At 40.1% G+C, this 22,797-nt stretch overlaps 1 protein-coding gene and 1 long non-coding RNA gene across 3 annotated transcripts in view; both read right to left on the bottom strand.

Moving 5' to 3' along the window:
* Positions 1-501: 501 nt before the first annotated feature.
* SCG2 (secretogranin II) lies at positions 502-2,876 on the bottom strand. Its single transcript, XM_057503493.1, has one exon. It carries the CDS (start codon positions 2,849-2,851, stop codon positions 992-994), a length of 1,860 nt encoding a protein of 619 aa, XP_057359476.1. The 5' UTR covers positions 2,852-2,876; the 3' UTR covers positions 502-991.
* Positions 2,877-5,698: 2,822 nt separating this feature from the next.
* Positions 5,699-22,797, bottom strand: part of LOC118926649 (uncharacterized) — a 108,597-nt gene continuing 91,498 nt past the window's right edge. The window contains exons 1-3 of one of the 2 annotated variants that reach the window (XR_008998157.1): positions 15,441-16,342; positions 12,839-12,932; positions 5,711-5,999 (exon numbers count right to left, since the gene is read on the bottom strand). This is a non-coding gene — a long non-coding RNA (uncharacterized LOC118926649). Of the gene's footprint in view, positions 6,000-12,838; positions 12,933-15,440; positions 16,343-22,797 lie in introns of those variants that run through there. The other variant, XR_008998158.1, reaches the window with a different exon arrangement.

Here is a 22,797-nt window from a genome sequence, read left to right as displayed (position 1 = left end):
CCTATGCTCATTCACTTACCTGGCAGCTGGGCGGGGGGGTCCTTTAACCCCTCTCAAATCTTTCAAAAGAGGCATCAGCCTCCTCCTCTAGGGAGGGGGTGACCTGGAAACATGTAGGTTACTTCCAAGTCTGTAGTCATTTCTGATTGCCCTCTGTACTCTCTTTTCTTTTCCAGTGCTGGTTAAGGGTAGGGAAGACTTAAATGCTTTTATTTATATGAATCAAGGGTAAAAGTATACTAATGTGACAACAAACAGCTTATTCCATAAATCACATATATGAGAAACACCTTAGACAAGCATTAAGTCATGTGCCTTCTGGAGGCCCAGCTTTAAGTTGCACAAATATTCAGGATCTCTCCAGCATGTAGCATGATCATATAGTTACAATTCCTTTTTCTTACCTGGGCTGGCTGTGGAAGGTAATGATTTTCTCTTTTGGCTCCATACTGTTTGCTCCACAATCATTATCTCTGATTTTCCAGAATGAACAGTCCACAGTTATCCAGAAATAACATTTATTAATCAACAATAAAATACACAATAGAGAAGGCCTTATAAATAAAACTATATTATTTATAATGCTTTATTTTATTTTTTGCTCCAGTACCTCCACAAAACTCTACAGACATTAACAAAATAAATATTAAAAACTTCCAAGAGAACTATAGGACACTCTTTATCATATGTGAGCATCAACAATGTCACAACCATTAGATACACTATTAAACACTATCACAGATATCTTTCTTGAATAAGGGATAGGATTACTTTTTTTTTTATCCAGAAGTCATAACATTTACACAAATCCGTACACAAGAGAACGGCTCAGAGTAAGTGAAGCAGACACCCCAGTGAAATGGAATCATCTGCCTGTACATCATTTAAAGATATTACAGTGTTAACAGGAGAGAAGTCAACACACTAAAGAGTAACAATGGGGTGAGCTTGGGGTGGAGGGATGAAAGCAAGGCAATGAAATGAAAGTGGCTTACATATTTTCCATTGCTCTCTTAGCAATGTGCTCCCTTCCTTTTTCTGCCTTTTCTTGGTTGAGGTATTCCAGCACTTTCATTAACAGATCTTCATCCAAGTACTGTCTGTCTGGGGTGTCTTCATTCTTTGGGGACCCCACAGGGAGCCTTTTGCTTACCGAAGCCAGTTTATCAGTCTCCTGAGAGCTCCCTTGGTGTAAATGCTCTTTGATGGCCTGCTCGATTTGGTCCTCTTCCTGTAGGTCATCTTCAGATGAGACTTGACTGGGAACTCGCTTCACCTGGTTTGAATTCATGATCTCAGGGTATTTAACTAACATCCGGGCCAAGTACTCTCCTAATTCTTGATCCTTGTCATTCAGGTTTTCATAGGCTGTTTGTCTGTTTTCAACGTCTGGCATCCAGGCACCTTTGGGAAGCCGGTTTGCTCTAGATCTTCCAGGACCGTAGGGGAGTCTTGGCAGAGCCTTCTCTTGGCTATACTGACTGGGAAAATATGGAGGCTTTTGATTTGCTGCACTCTCCACTCCTAAAAGATTTAAAATGTCCTCAACACTGAGCCCATCTGGTAGGGACTCCGTCAAAGCACGACCAGGTGTTTTGGGGTAGCCATTCTTAGAGAGCATTTTATTTTGGAACAGATCTGGGTGATCTAAATCACCCTCTGAGATATCATCTAGGTCAACGGGAAGGTCAAGGTCCTGTTCTGGTTCCACTGATCCATTTGGCTTCTCTCCAGTTTTGAGCATGTCAATTAAGTCTTCAGGGGGTATCTGTAAATTCCTGGAGATTTCAATCAGCTGATAAATAGACCGAGCATCAAGTGGTTTCTCCAAAAGCCTGGTTGCTCCTTCCTCATTTTGCCCATTCTGTGACCTCCCACTTCCTGCAGCATTCACTAACCTTTTCAGGTAGGCGATTACTTTGGAGACATCATCTGAAAGTTGGTCTTTACTCTCTTTCTGAAGATCTTCATCCTGGAGGCCCAGATGCCCTGAACGCTTCACTTCATCATTGATTTGTTCATTTTTTTCTATATTCTCTTTGCTGTCTCTTACCTCTTCCTGAGTTTGACTCTCTACTTTTTCCTCTACTGGGTTCCAATCTTCTCCCCCAACCACGTCTTCATAGGCGATGTTATTAGCCTTGTAGATATCATCTTCATCATCTGTGTAAAGTTTCTGCTCCTCATCAACCCTCTCACGCTTCTGGTTGTTTGGTCCTGCCAGTTTTCCAAGCTCCTGGAAGACAGATTCCAGTGTAGCAAGACTTTGAGGAGTATATTGTTCCTCTACTATTTCATTTGTGCGTTTAAAGGGGTTGTCCCTGGAACTCTCTTCATACATGGGAGGGAACTGCATGTGCTTGAACTTTCTCTCTGGCCACTGTTGAGTCTCATAATCATCAGGCATGTCCATTGGAAAGTTCTTTTCTGAATTCAAGGCATAGGGCTTGTTTTCTTTTGGTGCAGACTGAGGCTGATTTTCAGCCTGTCTCAGTGCTTCAAGAATTATCTTCATCCACTCGTCTTCACTCAGAGAATCCTTTGAACTTACTGGCAAGTGACTTTCATCACCATTTTCTTTTTTCTGAAGAGGAACAGAGACACCTTGGTAGGGATTATAGTCTGGGCTGCTTTCTTCCTTGTGAGCTTGTTGTCGGAGCTTTTCTATGTATTCCAAAGCTCTGATCATTTCAGGACTGGGAAACCTTTGGACATTTTCCAATCTGAGGTCTGGTTCCTTCTGAAGCATCTGGTTTCGCTGAAATGAAGCTGCTTCATTCCCAGAGATGAGGAAAATTAAAGGTATGAGAGACAGGGCTGCTCCAAGTCGGTGAGTCTTAGCTTCTGCCATGTTTGAAAGATGCCCTTAAAGCATAGAAAATATGAGTTAACACAAATGAAAGACTAGAAGACAGTATAGCAAAAGAATTAGCAATCGCTGAGGGAAAACACAGAGCAGAGATTATTTCACATTAAATTTAGTCTGACTCTTTTTAAAATCCATAAGTATTTCCTACACAATCCTCACAAGCCAAACACAGGAATCTAGTAAAATTGTTACTCATTTGCATCAAATTTGCATGGCATTCACTTGGCTAAAATAATAACAGAACACTGATAATGAAGTTTCTCAAATTTTTTTTTGTAATTTATAAAACATGTAGTTTGTCTTTGGATATGCATTGATTTTCTTTAATAATGACTTCAAGATGAGTTTCAATTATCTTGTATAGCATTCCTATTGAAATCATCAATAAAAATTAATCAGCTTAATTTAAAACATGTATGTACACACAGACACCCACATACACAAAACACTCTAAATAATTCCCTTAAGGCTTAATTAAAAAAACACATTGTTTAGTTGCTGAATTGTCCATCTAATTTTGTTATAGAAACAGCAATAGTGACATTATTATATATGATGAATTGATACAGCATGTTAATATCAATCATACTGAATTACCTTGTGGATGGGACCCGTTCACACACATTTTTTGGAAATAACTTGTTCTCACTCTGACACCAAATCCAGTTATCAGTTCTGGAAGTTCTATACATCAGTAACCTCCAGAACATGGCTTTTCTCAGGTTCCAGCTAGTAGGCTAACCCAATGAAGTTTCTTTCTGTCTAAACATACTAAAATAATAAATTAAACTGTTTTAAAATATGCCCCATATTTCCTCTAGTAATTTTATTGTGACCATTTTGCAAAATGCAATCGTGGTTACATTTTTCATCAGCCCTCAAGAGTGTATAGTAAATAATAACAGATGCTACAGAGAGAACATAAGTATCCTAAACCAATCTATTTCTGAACTTGCGAGTGTTCAGATTCAGCATGACTTATGTCTGTGCCTATTTTGGAGTGGACCTGTGAAATCTCAAATGACTCACAAAATCTTCAAATAACCACTATGTAACTCCCAATTTTGATAAACACAGAAGATGTGTTGAATTCTTCCTACTTGAAAGTATTCATTCACTTTTTTCTCCAATGCCTTATAATCTCACATATGAATTAGTAAGGAGATTAGTTTTTACATGTTTTACATTTGATGCTAACATTGAAAAAGAACTATTTTAATACTTGCAATTTGGTTGCAAATAAAATTTAAAAAGGTAAAGGAAGTTTATAAATTTGCTCATGATATCTTACCTGGATCATGGTTTTGTGATATATAAGCTAAGCTGTGTGGGTACAATTTTCTATTAGTTTAGATATCAAGTGTAGAAAATATCATTGTTCAGTAGATCATATTAATATTGAAGTAATATTTCAGTTTTTAGAGCCTAAAAATGGTGTAGCTGTCGAAATTTCTCTAGTATAGATGCTTAAGTTTACTTAAATGATTCCAATTAACCAGATTACTTAATTTACCAAAACAAAAATCTCTATAGGCATGTCAGAGAAAACTTCTAAAGCATTTACTCTGAATCAGTGTTATAGTAACACTATAAGAAATTTTATTCATGAATTCTTTGGTTTAAATAAAAATACAGCACATATTCTTCTTTATATTATTTCAGGGTTAATTTAGCTTTGGTAATCTGTTTTAAATGCTGGCATTTGAAACAGTAATTTTAAGAACCTTAGTGAACTTATTTTCTTTGAAACCATTATTCTGAAATATTCTTAACATATTAGTTATGTGCTAATCTTTAAAATCATTATCTTATAGGTGGGCTTTGATGTGGATTCAGGGCAGAATACTCACTGCAGTTATCTATACCACAGCCTCACAAGCTCTACCCTTTGGTCATATAAGGTTCATTTTGGATGACACAGTTTTGCCTTTGAGTAAGATTCATGTGCTTTCTTTCCCAGGCATCATCTCTTCTAAGTAGTGAAAATGGTTTCAACAGCTCTAATATCTTCTATAGGGTTTGAACTAAATCCTCACAAGTTAAAATGTCTTTTCTATTGAAATTAAACTGGAGCATTGACAAATGCAAATGGATATATCTAATTTGAGCAAATCAACTGGTTAGGATACAGAAAAAAGAAACACTTGTCCCATTCAAAATCTTTAGCAAAATATTGTACAACCTCTTTCAATCAAAGCATAATAATAATAATAATAATAGCTTATACAGTTATGAATTTTTTTTCATGTATTCAAAATTATCATCTTTCTGTAATTCATGATCACATCCAACATATAACCCTAGATAAGATTTCACCCTAAATAAAGAAGCCTGTGTTGAGGATCATTCTAATTTTAGTTTTCTGAGACTAAAATTAGGAAATAATAATGTAAGCCTTTCTGAGTATACCAAGTCAGAAAATAATTTTATGTAATTAATTAATTTTGAGCTCTTGAAAGATAAATGTCAAAGAAAAAAAAAACAACTAGTTCCAAAATCAGTTGTCCCTGTGACTAATGTGTTTACAGCCTTTGAATCATTGGAAACCTACTGTTAAGAACATTAAGTATACAAGTCATAATCCTGGATTTGCATCTGGTTTTTAAGAGAAGAAACAATAAATTAAGGAAAGAAACAAAATATTAGGCTTGATTAAGTTTTTGTTAATATGTTTTTGACACTAAAGTCCTTAACTTTTTCTCGCTTCTTATACATGGTTATGTAAATAGCATTATAGTTAATAAATATCCAACAGCAAGTGTTATAAAGCATAGATTCAATCATACATATACATACAAATGTCCTTGTTTTGGCTAATGAGCAGCAGGTTGCACTTCAGTTACTCTGTAGATATATAAGCTTGCTACGTGGTCTTTTTCTTCTCAGCTAGCACTCAAGGGTAGAACACACAATTTAGAACTTTCCAGTAAACGGAAGAGAAAAAGTAGTCTTACCCTTTTTTATACAGCAGAGAAGGTCCACAGCATGTTAATCCCCGTCCACCGGGTGAGCTGCTCGGGCCGTTTCAGCACCCGGACAGCTCCTCGGTTTATAGCGAGCTGCCGCCGCCTGACTCCGCACTGCCACACTGACGTCACCGGGATCAGCCACAAACCCCAGCACACGCTAGCTTTTTCAAAGAACCCGAGAGAAAATAATCACTTTATATTAAAAAAAAAAAATGCTGCATGCTTACGCCACCTGCCTTTTTGTGACAAAAATTGCAGTTTTCTTTTTTCTTTCATCAAAATCTTTGAGGCTCGACAAAACGCTCTGTACAATTTCCCTTAGAAAGAAATCTGTCAGACAGACATGGCTAATTGCAACATGATCTCATTTATGTTCTAATATCTTTTGATATGGGTATGTTGTTGCGGATATCGTCATTATAAGAAACTTCTACAGACAAGAATTTTTTTCTTCTTCATTGCTTACAAAGAAATTAAATCATCATTCCCTAGTATGCTCCAAGAGAAACAGAAGGAAGACACATTATGGTTATGAAAAGTCATATTTCACATCATCTCCAAAAGCAGCATTGTTTTAACTCATATTTATTTGAATAAAAAAGTTTTCTCTTTTTTATACGAGAGTAAACTTTAAGGCACTAACAATTGGAATTTTGCTTTAGAGGTTCAATATATTTTTGATGGGGATATCCTTAAGATTTCAGGTCTAGTATTTGATGATTCTATACTATCATATTATCATTATGATTGATGTTCTGTTGGTGTCTTTTACAATATCTTATCTCAAACAGGGAAGCTCAGAAGTTGAGTGGTAATGAAAATACTTCCTTTAAGAAAACACATTCTTTCACTGTTAGAGAAAAATGTGACACATATGTAATTGTAATTCATCTGAAATTGAGAGGAAGTCATACTATAGTTTCCTTCTCCTGCTGAATCAGATGAATTGAATACCTTAAAAAATGTGACCAATACAGGAAATAATAAATTCCCAACACTCTAGATTTGTAATGCCTGACCATTGCTTTGCTTTGCCAGGTAACTTGATTATATATTTTCACAATTTATATAAGCCTAAGTTTTTTGCCTTTATTAAAACTATGAATTTACTAAAAACTATATATTTTGAAACATATTTTAAATATGCAAAATAATCTTGTTATGTAAGATCCCTTTATGCCTCTGTTACATAGTCGGCCACTGGTTTATTCCTTCAGTAAGTTGCAATGCCTAAGTGCCAGATATGAAGATAAACAATATAGATATATAGGATATATTTAGATACATATATAAAGATAATTATGTTACATAAGTAGATAAATAGATGACATAGATTTTGAGGTTCCTTTAGTGGGGATGACAAATAGGCTATTTTGGTATAAATTGGAAAGCACAAAAAAGAGGTTAGCCAGCCGTGTTGGGGGAGCACTGTGGAGAGCCACTTAGTTCAACTGAGAAATTTGAGGGAAAATTCCAGGGGAAAAAAGCCTCTTAAAAAATAAGCCTGAGCTGAGATTGCTCATTATCAGGTTTTATTAAAATAATTTCTAATGATGATAGGTAAACCACAGTACTCTTGAACTCCTCAAGGAAATAGAAATAGTTCAATTCCTTAGGAAAAAAACAGTCTTGGGGAAAATGGCACTTGATTCTCCCTCTTCGCTCTCCTGGTGAAGATACTTGATTTTTCTAAATGACTTGGAGTCCATCAACCATGGGTTGACATGGAACTCATAAAGGCTCCGTTTGGAGTTCTATGGGTAATTCATCCAATATCTTCAGTGCCTCATAATGGGTTTTTAGAGCATGATCAAGTATTAGGTTGAAGAGACCCGAGTGAACAAATCTCATTTCTCAAGCACCATCTTAGCAACACCATCTCAATAACTGATATCTTCGTTAGCTTTACACATATGATAACATTTTGTTAAATCTTAACAAAGGCCCAGCTAGCACTCTGAGTTTGACCTACTTTGCTTTCCATTAGTTCTATGCAGGCAGTTGAAATAACCAGTATTAACACAGCCCCAGAAAATTCCACAAGGTTATTATTAAAGAGTTGAATTGGTTCAGTTAGGTCTCAACAGCCCTCAAGGTTCTCAGTCTTGTCCAGGCTATGTGGACAAGAATTTTTTTTGTTGTTTTTTGGCAAGGACCTGAAGCTATGGCTTTTCTAAGGCCCCTAAATTAACCTCTGTCCTGAGAATGTCTTTAACCATCCAAAATACATATAAAAACTCAAACATTATAAGAAGTGAGATGTCAGGAAGCAGCTGCTGGGATAGACTGGCTCCATCAACTAAAGGTACAGGTAGGGTGATGAGCCATATGTGGGTACCTGAAGTCTGCCTACTATATGATGCTATGATAAAGACCTATCATTTCTTGAGTCCCTCTATGTTCCCAGCACTGTACCTAGAACTTCAGAAACCTAATTTAATCCTCATGACAACCAAAATGGAGAGTTATTTTTATGTCCATTTTGAAGAAATTGAAACAGAAATAAGTTGGCCACTGTTTCCTTGCTCATAAGAGGTAGGATTTGAATCTAGTTCTTTCCAAAGATATATCCATAACAAAGACTGACTTATCCACTCTGCTAAGTGATAGGAATACAGAAATAAATATGGCATGGATCCAACCATTAAAGATCCAAGTCTAGAATGCAGTCATTTTGGCAAAAACCCTCAGGGGTTGTCCCAATTGCTTTTCCTTATTGCTGCATAGACGGCATAGGCCCAGGCTGCTTCCTATTTGGGGCAGCAAAAATGGAAAGCAAGAGTCAACACCGGACTACTCCCTTGGTTCCATGAGGCATAGTGTAATACCTCCCAAACAAGAGAGTAGTTATTTAATTTGGAAAATTCCATTCACCAGCAGACTGTGTTTTACAGATTTTTCAGTCAGTTATATATAACATGACTCTAAAAATCATTAATTTTTTGCTAGTAGCTATTTGTTCTAAAAGGAACCATTTTTTCTAATAGAAATCCATTTGGAGAAGAAGTTTAAATGCAATATGTAGAGAGAAAGCAAACTTTCTGTTGATGTGAATGTATAATATATTATATATAATATAACATGCTCTGCTTTCAGAGCATGTATAATATATTAAATATAACCTATAAATCTTTTTATCACAAGCCTGAGATAAGGTCATTTTTAAAATTCCTTACAAAATTTTAATTTTCTGTTAGGTCTCAATTGCCAACTATCATTGCCTCCAAGAAACAAATCTCTGTATCTTTGACATTTTCAAAATAATAATGTACCATGTATGATAATGGTTTTTACTAAATCAGTTTGCATCTTTACCGTGGTGCTGCTAAGATCAAGCTAATCATTCACAATTTAAATCCAAGTAATTGGAATGGACTAATTTGTTTTTATGATCAGATTTTCTTAAATCTTGGTCATTTCATTTGTTAGTCAATTTTCATATTTCATTTAGACCAGATTTTGATTTTTCTGTCATCTGTACAAGCAATCTCCTACTTTAGTAATCCTTCAATTTGAAGTGTATCTTTCTTCCACTCCATTACACTTCTCATTTCATTTCAATTTATATGAAAGCAATTAAGACCCAGAAGGCCAATGTGTCTTCTTCCTCCACTTTCTCTCATCTCCTTTCCTGTCTCTGGCTCCCACCCTCATCCTTCTATTTCTTGGAAGACTAAGACTCTGCCGGAGGAGTTCAGTCAGCAGCATGTACGACCTGAGGTCCACTAGCTTTTGAGGATGGGGGGTGGGGAGGGATGCAGGAGGTGGTCTACACTGTCTTCCCCTGGCCCTTCTAGGCTTGGGCTACTTTTCATTGCTCAGTCCCCACCTATCTGCCTCCCTTCCTTTCTTTTCCCTTTTCCCTTTTATATTCATCATTTACTCTTTAGCTCCCTGATGTGTTGCTTCCAAAATTTAATTAAACTCCTTCCTTTTAGTTATGGTGCACTATTTTGTTAATAAATGTTCCTGTCATAAGATGACTTTTTTTTATAAAAAGCTCACCATCAAAGAAGAATGAAATGTTTTTCCTCTTCACTTGCAAAGGCAGAGCCTGACAAGTTGCTGGTCAAAGAACATATAAATCAAAAACTGGATATACTTAATTCTGTAACTACCCAGTTTCCCAGACAAAATCCACTAGTTCTAGAATGCAGAAACTCTGTTTTCTACCATTGTACCCTCGTGCTTAGCCCAGGATCTTGGACATAATGGCTGGCCAAAAATATGTTGTATCGAACTGAGTTAATATTTTTCTCATTCCTACTGTCAAAGCTCCACACATTCCCTCTTGGAATTTTTTAATCCTCTTAGAGTGTCCTTATGCAAATGAACAACCTTTATTCATTTGAGCTTCAGGCATTGTTAGCAAATTATGTTTAGTTTCTTTTTTAAGGAAAATATTCTTTTACAATAGGAGCACTGTATATTTTTCTAATCTTTCCCTTGTTTTATAAAATATTTTCCTGGTACTTGAGTTAAACTTTGAAACTGCACATAAAGAAAAATAAGCAATCTATAATTCCAGTATTTGTTTATTCCTTGTAATTTTTTTTTTCCCTCTTACCAAGATATCACATTACTACTGGCTGTAAATAGATAGATAACCTTTAAGGTTCTTTATAATCTTTCCACATTGCCTCTTTGTGAAAAGGCAGTTGACTGTGAAATTTGCATTTGTGAAATTTTACATGTGTCTACTAGGTACTAAAATGTGACCTTTTTCATAAACCCTCAATGAGAACGACTTAAAATAAATAAATTTTGGCTTTCTTCTCCATTGCCTTTGGATTCTGGAACCATATGGTTCTTGAAGGAAAAGAAAGTACCATTCTCTTAATCTAATACCATGCATGTTTGAGCATCTGCTCCTTCAATGGGTTTTCAGAGAAAAAAGTTTGTGAGCTAGAAGCTAATTACTTTGCTTAAAACAACACTGAATGTCTCAATCTTTCAGATTATCCTAGCATAATTGTTTTGTGAATCAATGTTTTCAGTATTTACATGCAAATATTTTAATAAGAATATCTCTGTTTGGAAATAACCCAACTACACATTTCTACCCCTCCTTTCAGTCAGAAGCCCAGGGAGACGCAGGAGAGCCTTCAAGGTCAAGGTTTAGCATCTTCCTGGTTAACTTAAGCATTTTATGTCCAGGGCTCCCACTGACTCACCAGATGACTCCCACAGTTCACTTAGCCTTTGTAGGGATTTTAGATTGCTATTTTGGTAAAATGAATATATTACTTCTGCATGTATAATATGAAGTAGGGAGCTAAAAAAGGCTCCCCAATCTAAAACCTATTCTCAGCAAATCCAGCCACTCTGCCTGTATTTCACATCACAGGCAATTATTTCTCTTGGAATTTTTGATGAGGTCCAGGAATTAGTGCACAAATCAAATCATCAAATTACTTTGAACTGAAGAATGTGTAGTCCCAACAATATTAGCATCACCTGGATAGTGGTAGATAATGCAAACTCCAAGACCCCACCTGACCGCCCCTAGCAGTTGGGGGGTAGGGGCACCCTAAAAACCTTCCTGGTAATGGTGATGGACGCTAAGGTTTGATGACCACAGAGTTACAGCCTAGAAAGGCAAGTCTGAGAGAAGAGCTATTGGGTGGACCCTGAGAATCCTAAAGGGCCAGAACAAAGACTCCAAAACAGAGATAAGAACCCTGACAATGGGGAAAGTATGACAAAAAATGAAGTAAAAAAACAACAAAGAGAGACATGATTGACTAATTTATAGTTTTGCTTTGACCATCCCCTTTTTGCGGTCCCTTAATAATTCTGAAGTGCTTGGAGATCGAGGCCCTCACAAGTAAACATTAGCAGGATGAAATGCAGATGCGTCCTCTATGAGAGTATTTGGAGAAGTTACCTAAGCAGCTTCAAACAAATGGGTTAATAAAATCACCCCAGTATTACTGCCTATAGGGCTTAGAATTGGGACCAGTGACTCCAGGGCCATTTCAATGTATCACATGTAAAATGTGACTACTTAACAAGTCACATCAATACTTTAGGAATTTGATTTCCTAGCTCCTCAAAATATATGGTATGGCCATGCCTTTCTTAGATAACATAATGAAACATTAATTTTTCTTTTTCACATTATCTTTAAATTTTTCTCTAATTGAAACTGTTCATTAAGCATAAAACCAAATTCAATTGTAAATACTTTTGACCTTTTCCTACAATTTTCCTAGGGACTCACTCACCAGCCCACTATCTATTCCTGTTATGGAAACACTATTGATATTTGTTAAGAACATCTCTTCCACAACTTATAAAGATTTCATTTTAAAAGTTGATCCTTGCATTAATATAGATGGCTTTGTCTGAGTGGCAACTAGCCCACAGATTGTTAGGATTGGAAAAGCATACAAAAAAGTCATCTGCTCTTATCTAATCTATTGCTATCTACTTGATCACATTCCTGGCAGCCTTCTAGCATATACTTGAAGGCATCCAGTGAAAAGAAACTGATTACCATCCAGTGCCACCTGTTCCATCTTTGGACAACTTATTCTCAAAGTTTGGGATTTTCCTTCACATTGGTCTGAAGTATGACCCCTTGTGGGCTTCACTGTGGATCCAATTCTGTACTCTAGAGATGCATGGAACTAGTCTCAGTTCACTTCCTTATAACCAGAATCATGCCTCCCCAGCCAATCTTCTTTTTCTAAGTAAAATAGTTCTCTTAGGTTTTCTTCATGAACAGTGGTTCTGGGCCCCACCTCCAAAGCATATTCTTTGGCTTATTTCAACACTCTCAAGGAGCACCTAACTCAGAGTAGACATACTTCATCCCAATTGTTCTACAAGAAAGTCTCCCTAACTCCACCCTGCATGCTTTTCCAGTCAACCTCTTAATTCAAAGGAAGCGCAGTCACCATTTCCTCAGGGAAACCTTCTCTGACTTTTCTGACACAGCTAATTCTCTCCAGAATATTCTCTCATGGACCACATTTCTCTCCTGGTTAGTACTTACCACCATTGTAGCATTTATTTGTGAGGCTTTTAAGTCACTCTCTGTAATCTCTTTGAGGACACTGGGTCAAGGATCTTGTTTTGTTTTTTTCACCCTACAACAAAAAGCCATTCAAACCAATCTTGAAATTAATACATATCAAATAAACACATCAAGGCCCAAGCTGACCACATTCCCTCCCAATCACTTACCACTTCCTCAGTGCCCTCACATGGTCAATTACAGTCTCTAACTCTCAGTGTCAACCAGGGAATACAGTCCCCTCAGCTCATTCCTGCACTTTCTCCCTTGCCACGCCCTCACCCCTTTCCTTCCCTACCCATTGCTAATTCTTCCCAGTTGCTCCTTTCTTTTTTATCCATTCTCACAGCCTCTTCTCATCTCCTTGTGTTTGGTCTTTCTAAAAATTTCTTCCCAACCTCTCCAGTGTTTATCACTAATCTCCTTCCATACTTATCTTTTTCCTCCAGGAAGTTAGGTATTGGCACTTTAAGGGAGGTAATTTCTATTTCTAATCTGAGCCAGCACTCAGAAAATACTGTTGACTGAATGGGGTGTTGGCTTAAAAATATGAGACTCGATTTATAAAAATTGCCTACTAAGTGCAAACCATGGGGCTTGATCCTTAAAAACACAGTAGCAAATTATCTTTCAACTTTTTCTGATGATGAGTCTCTCTTGCTCAACTGATACCAACCTGATTAATTTTCTATATGCTCAAGGGCTTTCACTAATTTTCTTTTTTCCCCTTAATGCTCTCCCATTCCTCTCCAGTCCCAAATCCCTGGCTTTTCAATTTCAGTTATACAAATCTGTCTACCAGAGGATATAATTAGTATCCTCAGGCTCATCTTCATCCACAACATTCTTAGTAGGAAAATGGTCTACCCTCTTCTCCACCATTTTGACACTTCAAAAATTTTTAGTTGATTCATCTTGTCAGCAAAACCTTCCTTAATTAATCCCCAGCCCTTGCAAGCAGTTACTCTATTCACTAGAACATAGGTTTTTAACTTGAGTTCCACTGAGTCCCATGACATGGAAAACCAATATTTATGTATTATAGTGTCCTTTTTAATCTGGCAGCTCCAGAGCTGTAACAGATGCTCAAGTGAGTATACAAGCTTAAAATTTTGGTGTAGCTCTTAGCACTATTCACTAAATATTTCTGATTCTGCTTTCTCCTGGGCATAAGACAGAATAATACTTCTTGGACTTTTGTGATTGGCTGGCACCATGTGTTGAAAGTGGACATAGCAGAGAGTTCACTTTCCCTTCTCTTGGCAATAGGCAAAGTTTGAGATGGTGGCTGCTCCACAGCCTTGTCCCTGAGTGACTGACTGCAATGTGCAAAATTACCTTCTAGACCTTTCATGGGCAGGTAGTGTGAACAAGAAATAAAGTTGTTAAAAGCAGTTGGTTTGGGGGATTGTTTGTTACCACATATAACCCAGCCATTCCTGACTGATACAAATATTGAAATCAACTGGGTTGGAATATCACTATAACTTGAATGACTAAAGCCTTACAGTCATAGTCTTAACTAGAGAAGAAAGGGGATGAGTAGGCAATGAGGATCTCATCCTGCTTTTCCCTGGGGGCTCCTATTCTCAGAAAGTCAGTCAGATGCATCTATGTTTCCCAAAAGAAGGCATATCCACAGCACTATTGGAAGTGATTTTATGCCAGGTGTAGAGATGGTATTCAATAACATTGAATTACATAGTCTGAAATTTATTTCTTGTACAATTTTTCTAGTTATATAAAAAAGAACATTTCAGTTGGAGGCTAGTACATATTTAACACTTTTCTGACACTTGAAGATCTTCCTTTTTTGGCCTTAGGCTCAGAGCTTTCTGCAGGCTGCAGGATCTAACCAGAAATGTATTAATATCTTTATATTTTTACTGAATTTATGGGTTGGGTTGCTTCCTATTTATATAGGTGATAAAATTCTCAAGTTGAGGCAGTGGTACAACCTCCTTTTATTTAAACTAAACAATAGACTCAATATAAAAAAATGGATTAAGAAAATAATAATACAGATAATGCTTAGAAAAAGAGATTTAAAAAGTCTTCAAATGACTAATATATATATTTTAAATTGTGAGTTACATTTTTAGTTTAACCTTGAGTGGGACTAAAAAAAAAAATCCTCATTTTGGGGTCCAGAACTATTGGTTGTATAGTCACATCTCTTCTTCCCATCTCCAAGAATGCCATGTTCAATGACTAAACATCTTTTTTTTTTTAATGCATTAGCTCTCCAGTAAAATTTGCCTCAGAACAAATTCAACAGGCAGCAGGTATACATGGCAGCTGGCAGAACACTGGGCTTCAGTGTAGCTGTGGGGTCTCAGGCAAATTACTTAACCTCTCTGGGCCTCAGTTTCTTCTTTTGCCAAATGAGGGTACTCAGAGAGTTGCTGCAAGGATCCAATTACACAATAGCTGTAGAAATACTCTGCAAAGCTGAGGTAATCTGCTATGTGCAGCCTGATTATTTATTCATTTTCCAGTCCCTGGGAATTCACTGAAACCGGGTTTGCCATACCTAAAGTTTAACATTGTAACCAAGCTAAAAAAATAATTTCCCTAATACCTGTATGATTAGAACTGATTTCCGGACATCTCTGCAAGACAGTGCATTTGCAATTTCCCCTTAATTAGAATGAAGATAAGTAACAAGAAAGATTTGTGTAACATGAAGGGAAGAAACAGTGTCTGCCGAACGGCTGGAAGCCAAGTTCCCCTCTCCAGACAACGGAGGCAGAGGTGTTCCTGGGAGGCGCTTCGGCCGCTCGCTGCCTTGACTGCAGCCTGGCGGCGTGGCGTCAGACGGGAGGATTTAAAGTCGACATACACAGGCTGGAGGGAATAATAAGACGTGAGTCACGCTGCTGGGGGCCGAGAGGCTCCGAGAGTCGGCAGCAGCTATGAATGAGAGTGAACACCTCATTGCAGGCTCGCGCCGCCGCCTCCTCAGCCCAAGGCCAGGTTCACGGTTTAATCATCAGCATCTCCGCACAGCTCTGCACAAAGGGCACGGTGGAAGCAATGTGCACACTGTGCATTCACAGAGGTGCAGCCATTCGTTACAGTCAGGCCTGTCTCTGTCCTAAAGAGGCTCGGGTCCAAGACTGAAACGTCAGGATGCCTGGGAAGCTGACGGAGAGAGTGCTGCTGGGCAAGCCGGCCAGCAGCCGGCGCGTTTCAGAGGAACCAGGGGTCTCACGAGCAAACCCCAAAACGACTGCCCTTCCTAAGGCTCCCAGCCATCTTGGCTGATGAACTCATTAGGGCTCTGAGCCAGTGAGACTTTGCAGAGTCCCTTCTATGCATTTATTTCCTGACTTCAACTCTGAAATCTCTAAATTGCCTGTGTCTGGCTCCATCCGCTGCAGTAGGATTTGGGGTCTTTTAACAATAGTGATGAAAGCCAAGGGAGATAAAATTCTCTTTTTCTTCTACAATGCTGAATTCCTTCCTTCTGAACTATGCTTCATTACTCTTCATCTTAGCCAACAGTCAAGAATCATCCATCTATTAAGAGGAAAGAAAAGCAGTTAATGGGCAAGTTCTGGCGCCAGACTGCCTGGGTTTGAACCCTACCACTGCCACTTACTAGCTGCGGAGGCCCGATCAGGTTATTCTCTTTGTGTCTCTGCTTCCTCCTACATAAAATAGAAATCGTAACAGTAGGTATATCATAGGGGTTTGTGTGAATTCAACCAGAACAATAAGCATTCAATACATGTAGTACTGTAATTATTGACAAACATTAATTGGCTATTTTCTTTGTGTCAAGCACTGCCTTAGGATCAGGGGCTGCCCATGTTGTAGAGTCTAGTGGGGAAAATGGCTTTGGTGGAAAACATCTATACACACCTAAATGCAATGGGCTATGATAAATGTGTACACCAGGAGCAGTGGGTACAGAGAGATCTTGATTAATTCTGCATAGGAAGGCTGCAGATTTCAGGTAACAGGGAAGCTTTGAACTTGGCTGTCTAATATGGATGGAACAGGTCAGGAGAAGAAGAGAAGCATTTGCTTTGCCTCAGCTTCCCAGGTAGTCTGTATTTTTACACAGAGCTTTCTTCAGTTGTCCAAAGGGCAGGCTGGTCCCACATCCTGTGCATGACCACGGGATACTTAGCTATGCTGGAGCCTTTTCTCTGGGTCCAGAGCCTCTCTCCCAACAGCTGTGCACGTCCCAAGGGTTAGTTGTGTCTCCTGAACCCAAAGATACTAAACCTAACAACAGAATGGGTCTCTTTTGGGGGACTTGTCAGAGGTCAACATGTTCTCTATTATCAGGAGATCCTGGTTTGTGGGCCTTGGAAAGAGCATCTCATAGGTTTTATCAAGTAGTCACAAGAAGACACTAAAATAACCACTTCAGGAATTGTGGGATGAGAAAAGGTAAAGTAGGACCTATTCACCATACACCAATGCCTCAGAATGTGATGGATACAGTTCTTGGTTCCAAATTATGTCCACTCTGGAATTTGCAGAATGCAGCACAACCTTCAACCCCTGTCAGTATTGAGAGCACCGCTTTCACTCTCATCTCATGGTTTATCCCATATGAAAATGTGACTGGTTAAGTGAAATAAATTAAGACTTGAGGATTTGGGAAATTTAAATAGATAAAATCCCCACTGAACAAACCTACCTTTAATTGGGGATCACTGGAACCCAGTTTTGTATGATTGGATCTTACACAGGCTGCCTGGCAAGTGTTACTTCCCTCAGGCCCCCACCCTCTGCTCCCCACGAATCTTCATTGGAAGCAATTCCCTCCTTTAAGAGCCACCATTACTCCGGGGGTTCAAACTAGAGGTAAAAATCCAGCAAGATGGATGTGGGCCTTGCTACATTCAGATTTACTCTGGTTTGTGTTTGTCTATTCATCATCTCTCATGTAATTACTCCTCGCCATCAACTCAAACCAAAGCCATGGGGCTTATTTTAAAACATAGAAAATGCAAGTAGTACTTGTTTGGGGGCCCTTCACCTTCCTTGGTCCCACAGAGGCCTGTCTGTCCATGGCTGCAAGGCAAACCTCACACGTTAGCCTTCCATGCGCACCCAAATTATGTTTCTTGAAGCCCTGCTCTCTGATAGAACCAATCTGTAATAATGGTAGAAAGCGCTATTTGAGTAACCTTGAACTCATGCCTTCACTCAGTCATTTGCTGATTCATCAAATATTTATTGAACTGATTGAATTATTCAGGAAGGAGTGAGCTGTCTACCCTGCCCTCTTAGAGCCCACAGGCTAGTGAATGGGTGTGAGGGTGGGTGCCCGGGGTGTGAGGGTGGGTGCCTGGGGTGTGAGGGTGGGTGCCTGGAGGTGGGTGGAACATCATTGTTAGATAAAACAGAATGTTTCTCTCAGGAGAAACACAAGGAAAGGACCAAGAGGGACCAGGAATCACTAGTTCTCTCAAAAGCTCAAGAAAGCCTTCGCGGGTATGGTGGCATCTGAAGAGGGCCTTAAAGAAAGATTTCAGGTAGAAAAAAGATGAGGTGAGTGCGTGCTCTACTGAGAGAAAGGAATGAGCGATGTGCAGGGTGGGCAGCAAATAGATCTGTGGGAGTGCAACAGCCAACGTTTATTAAATGTTTACCTTGCTCCAGGCACAGGGCTGTTTTAAATAAATTATCATTCTTAATACTTAGAATGATTTTGTGAGATAGGTACCCTTATTATTCCCACTTCACAGAGAAGGAAAATGATGGTACAAAGGATCTCGTAAATTCACCAAACTCAGACATTTGTTAAGGGAAGGAGATAGGCAACCCCAGGACGTTTTGCCTTGCTAACCACGCCCCCACACACCACCTCCTAAACCACCACACACACACATCCTGCCTCCTAACCACACCCCACACACACCCTGCCTCCTAACCCTATTCCCCTACACCCCCTGCCTCCTAACCACACACCCGCCACACCTCCTGCCTCCTAACCACGCTCCCTTACGTCTGTCTCCTGGCATCCCTGGCACTGCCTGTAGCACAGAACAAGGCCAGAGAGTCCCCTAAAGACCTTGGAATGCCAGATGAAGGGGCTTGGGTTTCATTATTGTCACTTTCTAAGTAGAGAAAGGAAATGACAACACAAGGAAAACTACTGAAACAGCTGTATGGAGAATTAATTGGCATTTTAATGAGAACATTTAACCTCAAGCCACAGCCTTTAACGAAGGGCTTCCAGAAGTAGGTGAGGTTGGAGGGTTAGGGGTGGGGGAATTACATTAGCTTAAAAAGACCCTCCCCACGTCCTGCGAAGGTGGCTCTACGATAGGAACCCATCCTCAGGCCCTGCAAAGGAAGTCATTTAGATCAATTCTCTCATTCTACAGAGAAAAAAAGAGAAAATCTCAGTTCTTTGGCCCAAAGTAGCACAGGTGGAATGTGTGTGAACAGAGATTCAAACGTGGTCCTCTGTCTCCACGCCCGGTATTCCTTCCACTGCATGACTTAGGTTTAAACTTAGCAGTATTTAAACTAGCAAGAGCGCACCAGCAGCCCGCGCACAGCCGCACTGCCGGACTCTCCCAGGCTCCTCCAGCCCAGGCAGCGGGACCAGCCTTGGAGGAGCTGCAGCTCCTGCTTCTAATGCACCAAGTGGGAGACCTGTGACCTGCCACTCCGAATCGCTCTCCTCCACTGCCTGCCTCCCATTCACGCCCTCTGCAGTTGTTTTTTGTTTTTGTTTCTACCAAAGTGCATAAATTGGAAGTACCCAAGGAAGACTTAAATAAAACAAATCAGGTCGGAAAGGCAAGTGAACCAGATGCAAAAGATCAGGTTGCTTCTGCATGTTAACACAGAACTCTACGAATGAGAACTGAATCTCGAGACCGCTGTGGGATTGTTCTCCCCCAACTTCACGATTGGACACACGGAGCTATTTGCCTTACACCTAATTGTTCCAAATTTGGTTTCGCATCTAATTGCATTAGGCCTTGCTGACTTGTTATTTGTGCATTTTTAACCGGAAAAAGCCAGCCTGACTTCAGCTCTGTGCTCCTCTGCATACTAATCTCTCATTCATTAGCTGGGGTGTCTTAGGAGGAAAGAGTACTTTTCCTGGCAGACGAGCCACTTTTCATCAAGTCCTTCAATTTTTTTGGCGAATATGACCAAAGTAAACCCCACTAGAATGTCCCTTCCTTTGCTGAGATGGCGGCTATATGAGCTAAGGGAGGAAGATTCGAGCTAAGGGACTGGCTCAGGCTGTGCAGGAAGGGCAGCCAGGAGGGGCAAGTGCAGGCCTGGCTGGGCAGCTGTTGGGAAGTTCCATCTGCTGGGTGGGGTAGGGAGAGAGCAGTGATATTCCAAACAGGGAATGTGGCAGCCCTGGTGGCGATCCTAGTAGCTAAAGGGAGAGCAACAGGGCCCAGCACCCAGAAGAAGGCTCTGCTGCTGCCAGGTCAGGTGTGAGAGCCCGACCACACAGGTGGGGTGTGGGTCCTTGACCACCGCCTACTTAAAAAAGCCTTCAGGGCCTTGCCACTACTCTCAGATCCACACCTCGGTCCCTAACCTGCTCACCCGTCAGGGTACAGTCTCCTTGGCTCCACCTCCTTCCGCTCTAGTCCTGCTTTTCTGTTCCTCAGTCCCCCAGGGCTTTCTACCATTCCAGGACCCTTGCACGTGCCATTTCCTAAATGTGGAGCTTGACTCCTAGCCCCTCCTGGTTAACTTCCTCTCAGTCTGTGGCCTTCACTTGACTCATCATTTCCTAGTGGAAGCCATCCCGATACTCCAGGTTAAAGAAGGCTCCTTTTTTTTTTTTGCAGACTCTCAAAAACCCAAGTGCTTACTCTATTGAGTCTATCTTATTTTCTGTATTCTTGGCATTTGAGGCCTTGGTCTAGGAGAGCCTGCCCCTCCCAGGACTAGCCAGTTTCTAGAGATAGCAGACAATTCCCTTGCAAGCATGCTTTTAGTATAGAAACCAACCGATCCAGAGCCTACAATTCCCTATCTCCTTTATCAAACACTTACACACCAAGTCAGCAGTGCCCCTGTACTAAATCACCCCAGGGCCAGGACTGGACAGTTAGGAACCTACCATCAGAGCCCACTGAGAGAAGCTGCCATATCTGCTGTGTTTATTTTTCTATCCCAAGACCTAGCTCTTGAGCGATGCTCTGAAAAAAAAGAAGAGCAAATACCCCCATCCCCAAGAGAAGAACCAGCAGAATTACACAGGAAGGACCTTCTGTGATGACTAGGATGACACAGCCAGTCATGGGGACTGACACCTGGATCTAGGTGGGTACCCAGAACCTCTCTGAGACAGAGGGGATACCGGCTGAGTGGCAGTAGAACCAGTTCCAGGTCCCATCAGTTGGAGAGAGAAGCTCAATTCCAACTAGGTCTGAGTCAGTGGTATGTAGATTAAAGGCAGCCATGACTTGCTGAGTGGGTCTGGGGGCCTAGAGAGAGATGGTCAAACCGACTGGTCAGTCAACATTTCAATATGTCCCACCCTGAGTGAGCCTCTGCAGGCCACTTGCTTCACCTGAGGTTCTCTGCCACCTGGGCAACAGGAGGTTGGTAAGTGACCGAGAGGGCGGGAAATGGGGGCTCCTCCTTGCCAAGGAGAAAGCCTTAAGTGGTCAGGAATTTACTCTGTGTGTGTGTGTGTGTTTTAATTTAATTTTTATTGTATTATGATTAACATATAACATTGTGTAACTTAAGGTGTACAGTATTTTTGATAATTTATATATTGCAATATGCTTACCATCATAGCCTTAGCTATGTTAGCTCTAGTCTCTTAGCAACTTTGAAGTTTATAATACAGTATTACTGATTATAATAGAAGTTTACTTTTAATATTTGTCTGAAAGAAGGCATCTGTGTTCTCAGCACACCCTTAAGACATTGCAGAGTGTTTCTGGAAATATGTCCATTGACGCCCAAGGGCATTTAAGAACACAATCTGCTTGATGCTTGACAGAGCTGTAACTGTAAAATAACAGCACTGATAGCCCACTCCCAGGGCTTAATCACAGGATACAAGGGTGTCACTGCTGTTTCTCGCTTTCTCTTTAAAATGCGTCATGGAGACTAAACATACATCCTGTGCGTTGTGTTGGGAGCCTCCGCTCCGCTCTCTGACACAGCATGTCCAATTAGAAGCCCAGCATCCAGCACCTCTGACCCCATCTGTGGGAGGCAGGCTCCCAAGCTGCAGTTTCTATTTCCAGCCTCGGAGATGATGAGCCTGGGGACCTGACGCATACAAACACCTCGCCTGTTGTTTCTTAATTGACAGCCTGAAAGCATCGCTTCAAATGATCCTCCTTCTAAACCCAATTAAGTAGCTTGCCTCTCTGGAAAGCAAGTTTTAAAAAATTCCCTTTTATCCCCATTCTCCACTCCTATTCCTCAGTCCTAACCACCTCCCCATAGGCAAGCATCCTAATGTGTTAATGTGCATCTTTTTGGCTTGTGTTCTTGCAAAAAGGGCTTTGTTGTGCTTTGTGTGTGTATTTTTAATTTATGTAGATCTTATTGTGTTAGATGCCTCCTTCAGTTTCCTGAAATTTTTTCCACTTATCACTATGCCTCTATGGTTTGGTTGCACCTAAAGTGTGCAGGATGAATAGCCACACCTTACCTGGCTACGTGCCACTGATGGATGCTCTGGTTGCTTCCAACTCTTCATCATTGCAAGCAACACTGCAGAAGACATCCTATGCATTTCTCCTTATTTTTCTAAGGGACAGATTGCTTTCCAGAAGCTCTTGAGAGCTCCTCTATTCTCACATTCCCATCCTGGCCAACCCTTTGGTATTTTCCAGCCTCCCACTTTTGCCAAACTAAAATGTGTAAAGTGATATCTTGTTAATTTAATTTGCATTTATCTGATTACTAATGAGAATGAGCAACCCTCCATATGCTCGATGGCCTTTTGGATTTCCTCTTTG

This window comes from Manis pentadactyla, chromosome 6 (genome assembly GCF_030020395.1).
Source record: "Manis pentadactyla isolate mManPen7 chromosome 6, mManPen7.hap1, whole genome shotgun sequence".
Lineage (NCBI taxonomy): Eukaryota > Metazoa > Chordata > Mammalia > Pholidota > Manidae > Manis > Manis pentadactyla.
The sequence above is the reverse complement of the archived record's forward strand: the minus strand, read 5'-3'. Positions and strand labels throughout refer to the sequence as shown.

Excerpts from the sequence above, each read along its gene's own strand:
- SCG2 (XM_057503493.1), bottom strand. The coding sequence starts at position 2,851 with ATGGCAGAAGCTAAGACTCACCGACTTGGAGCAGCCCTGTCTCTCATA.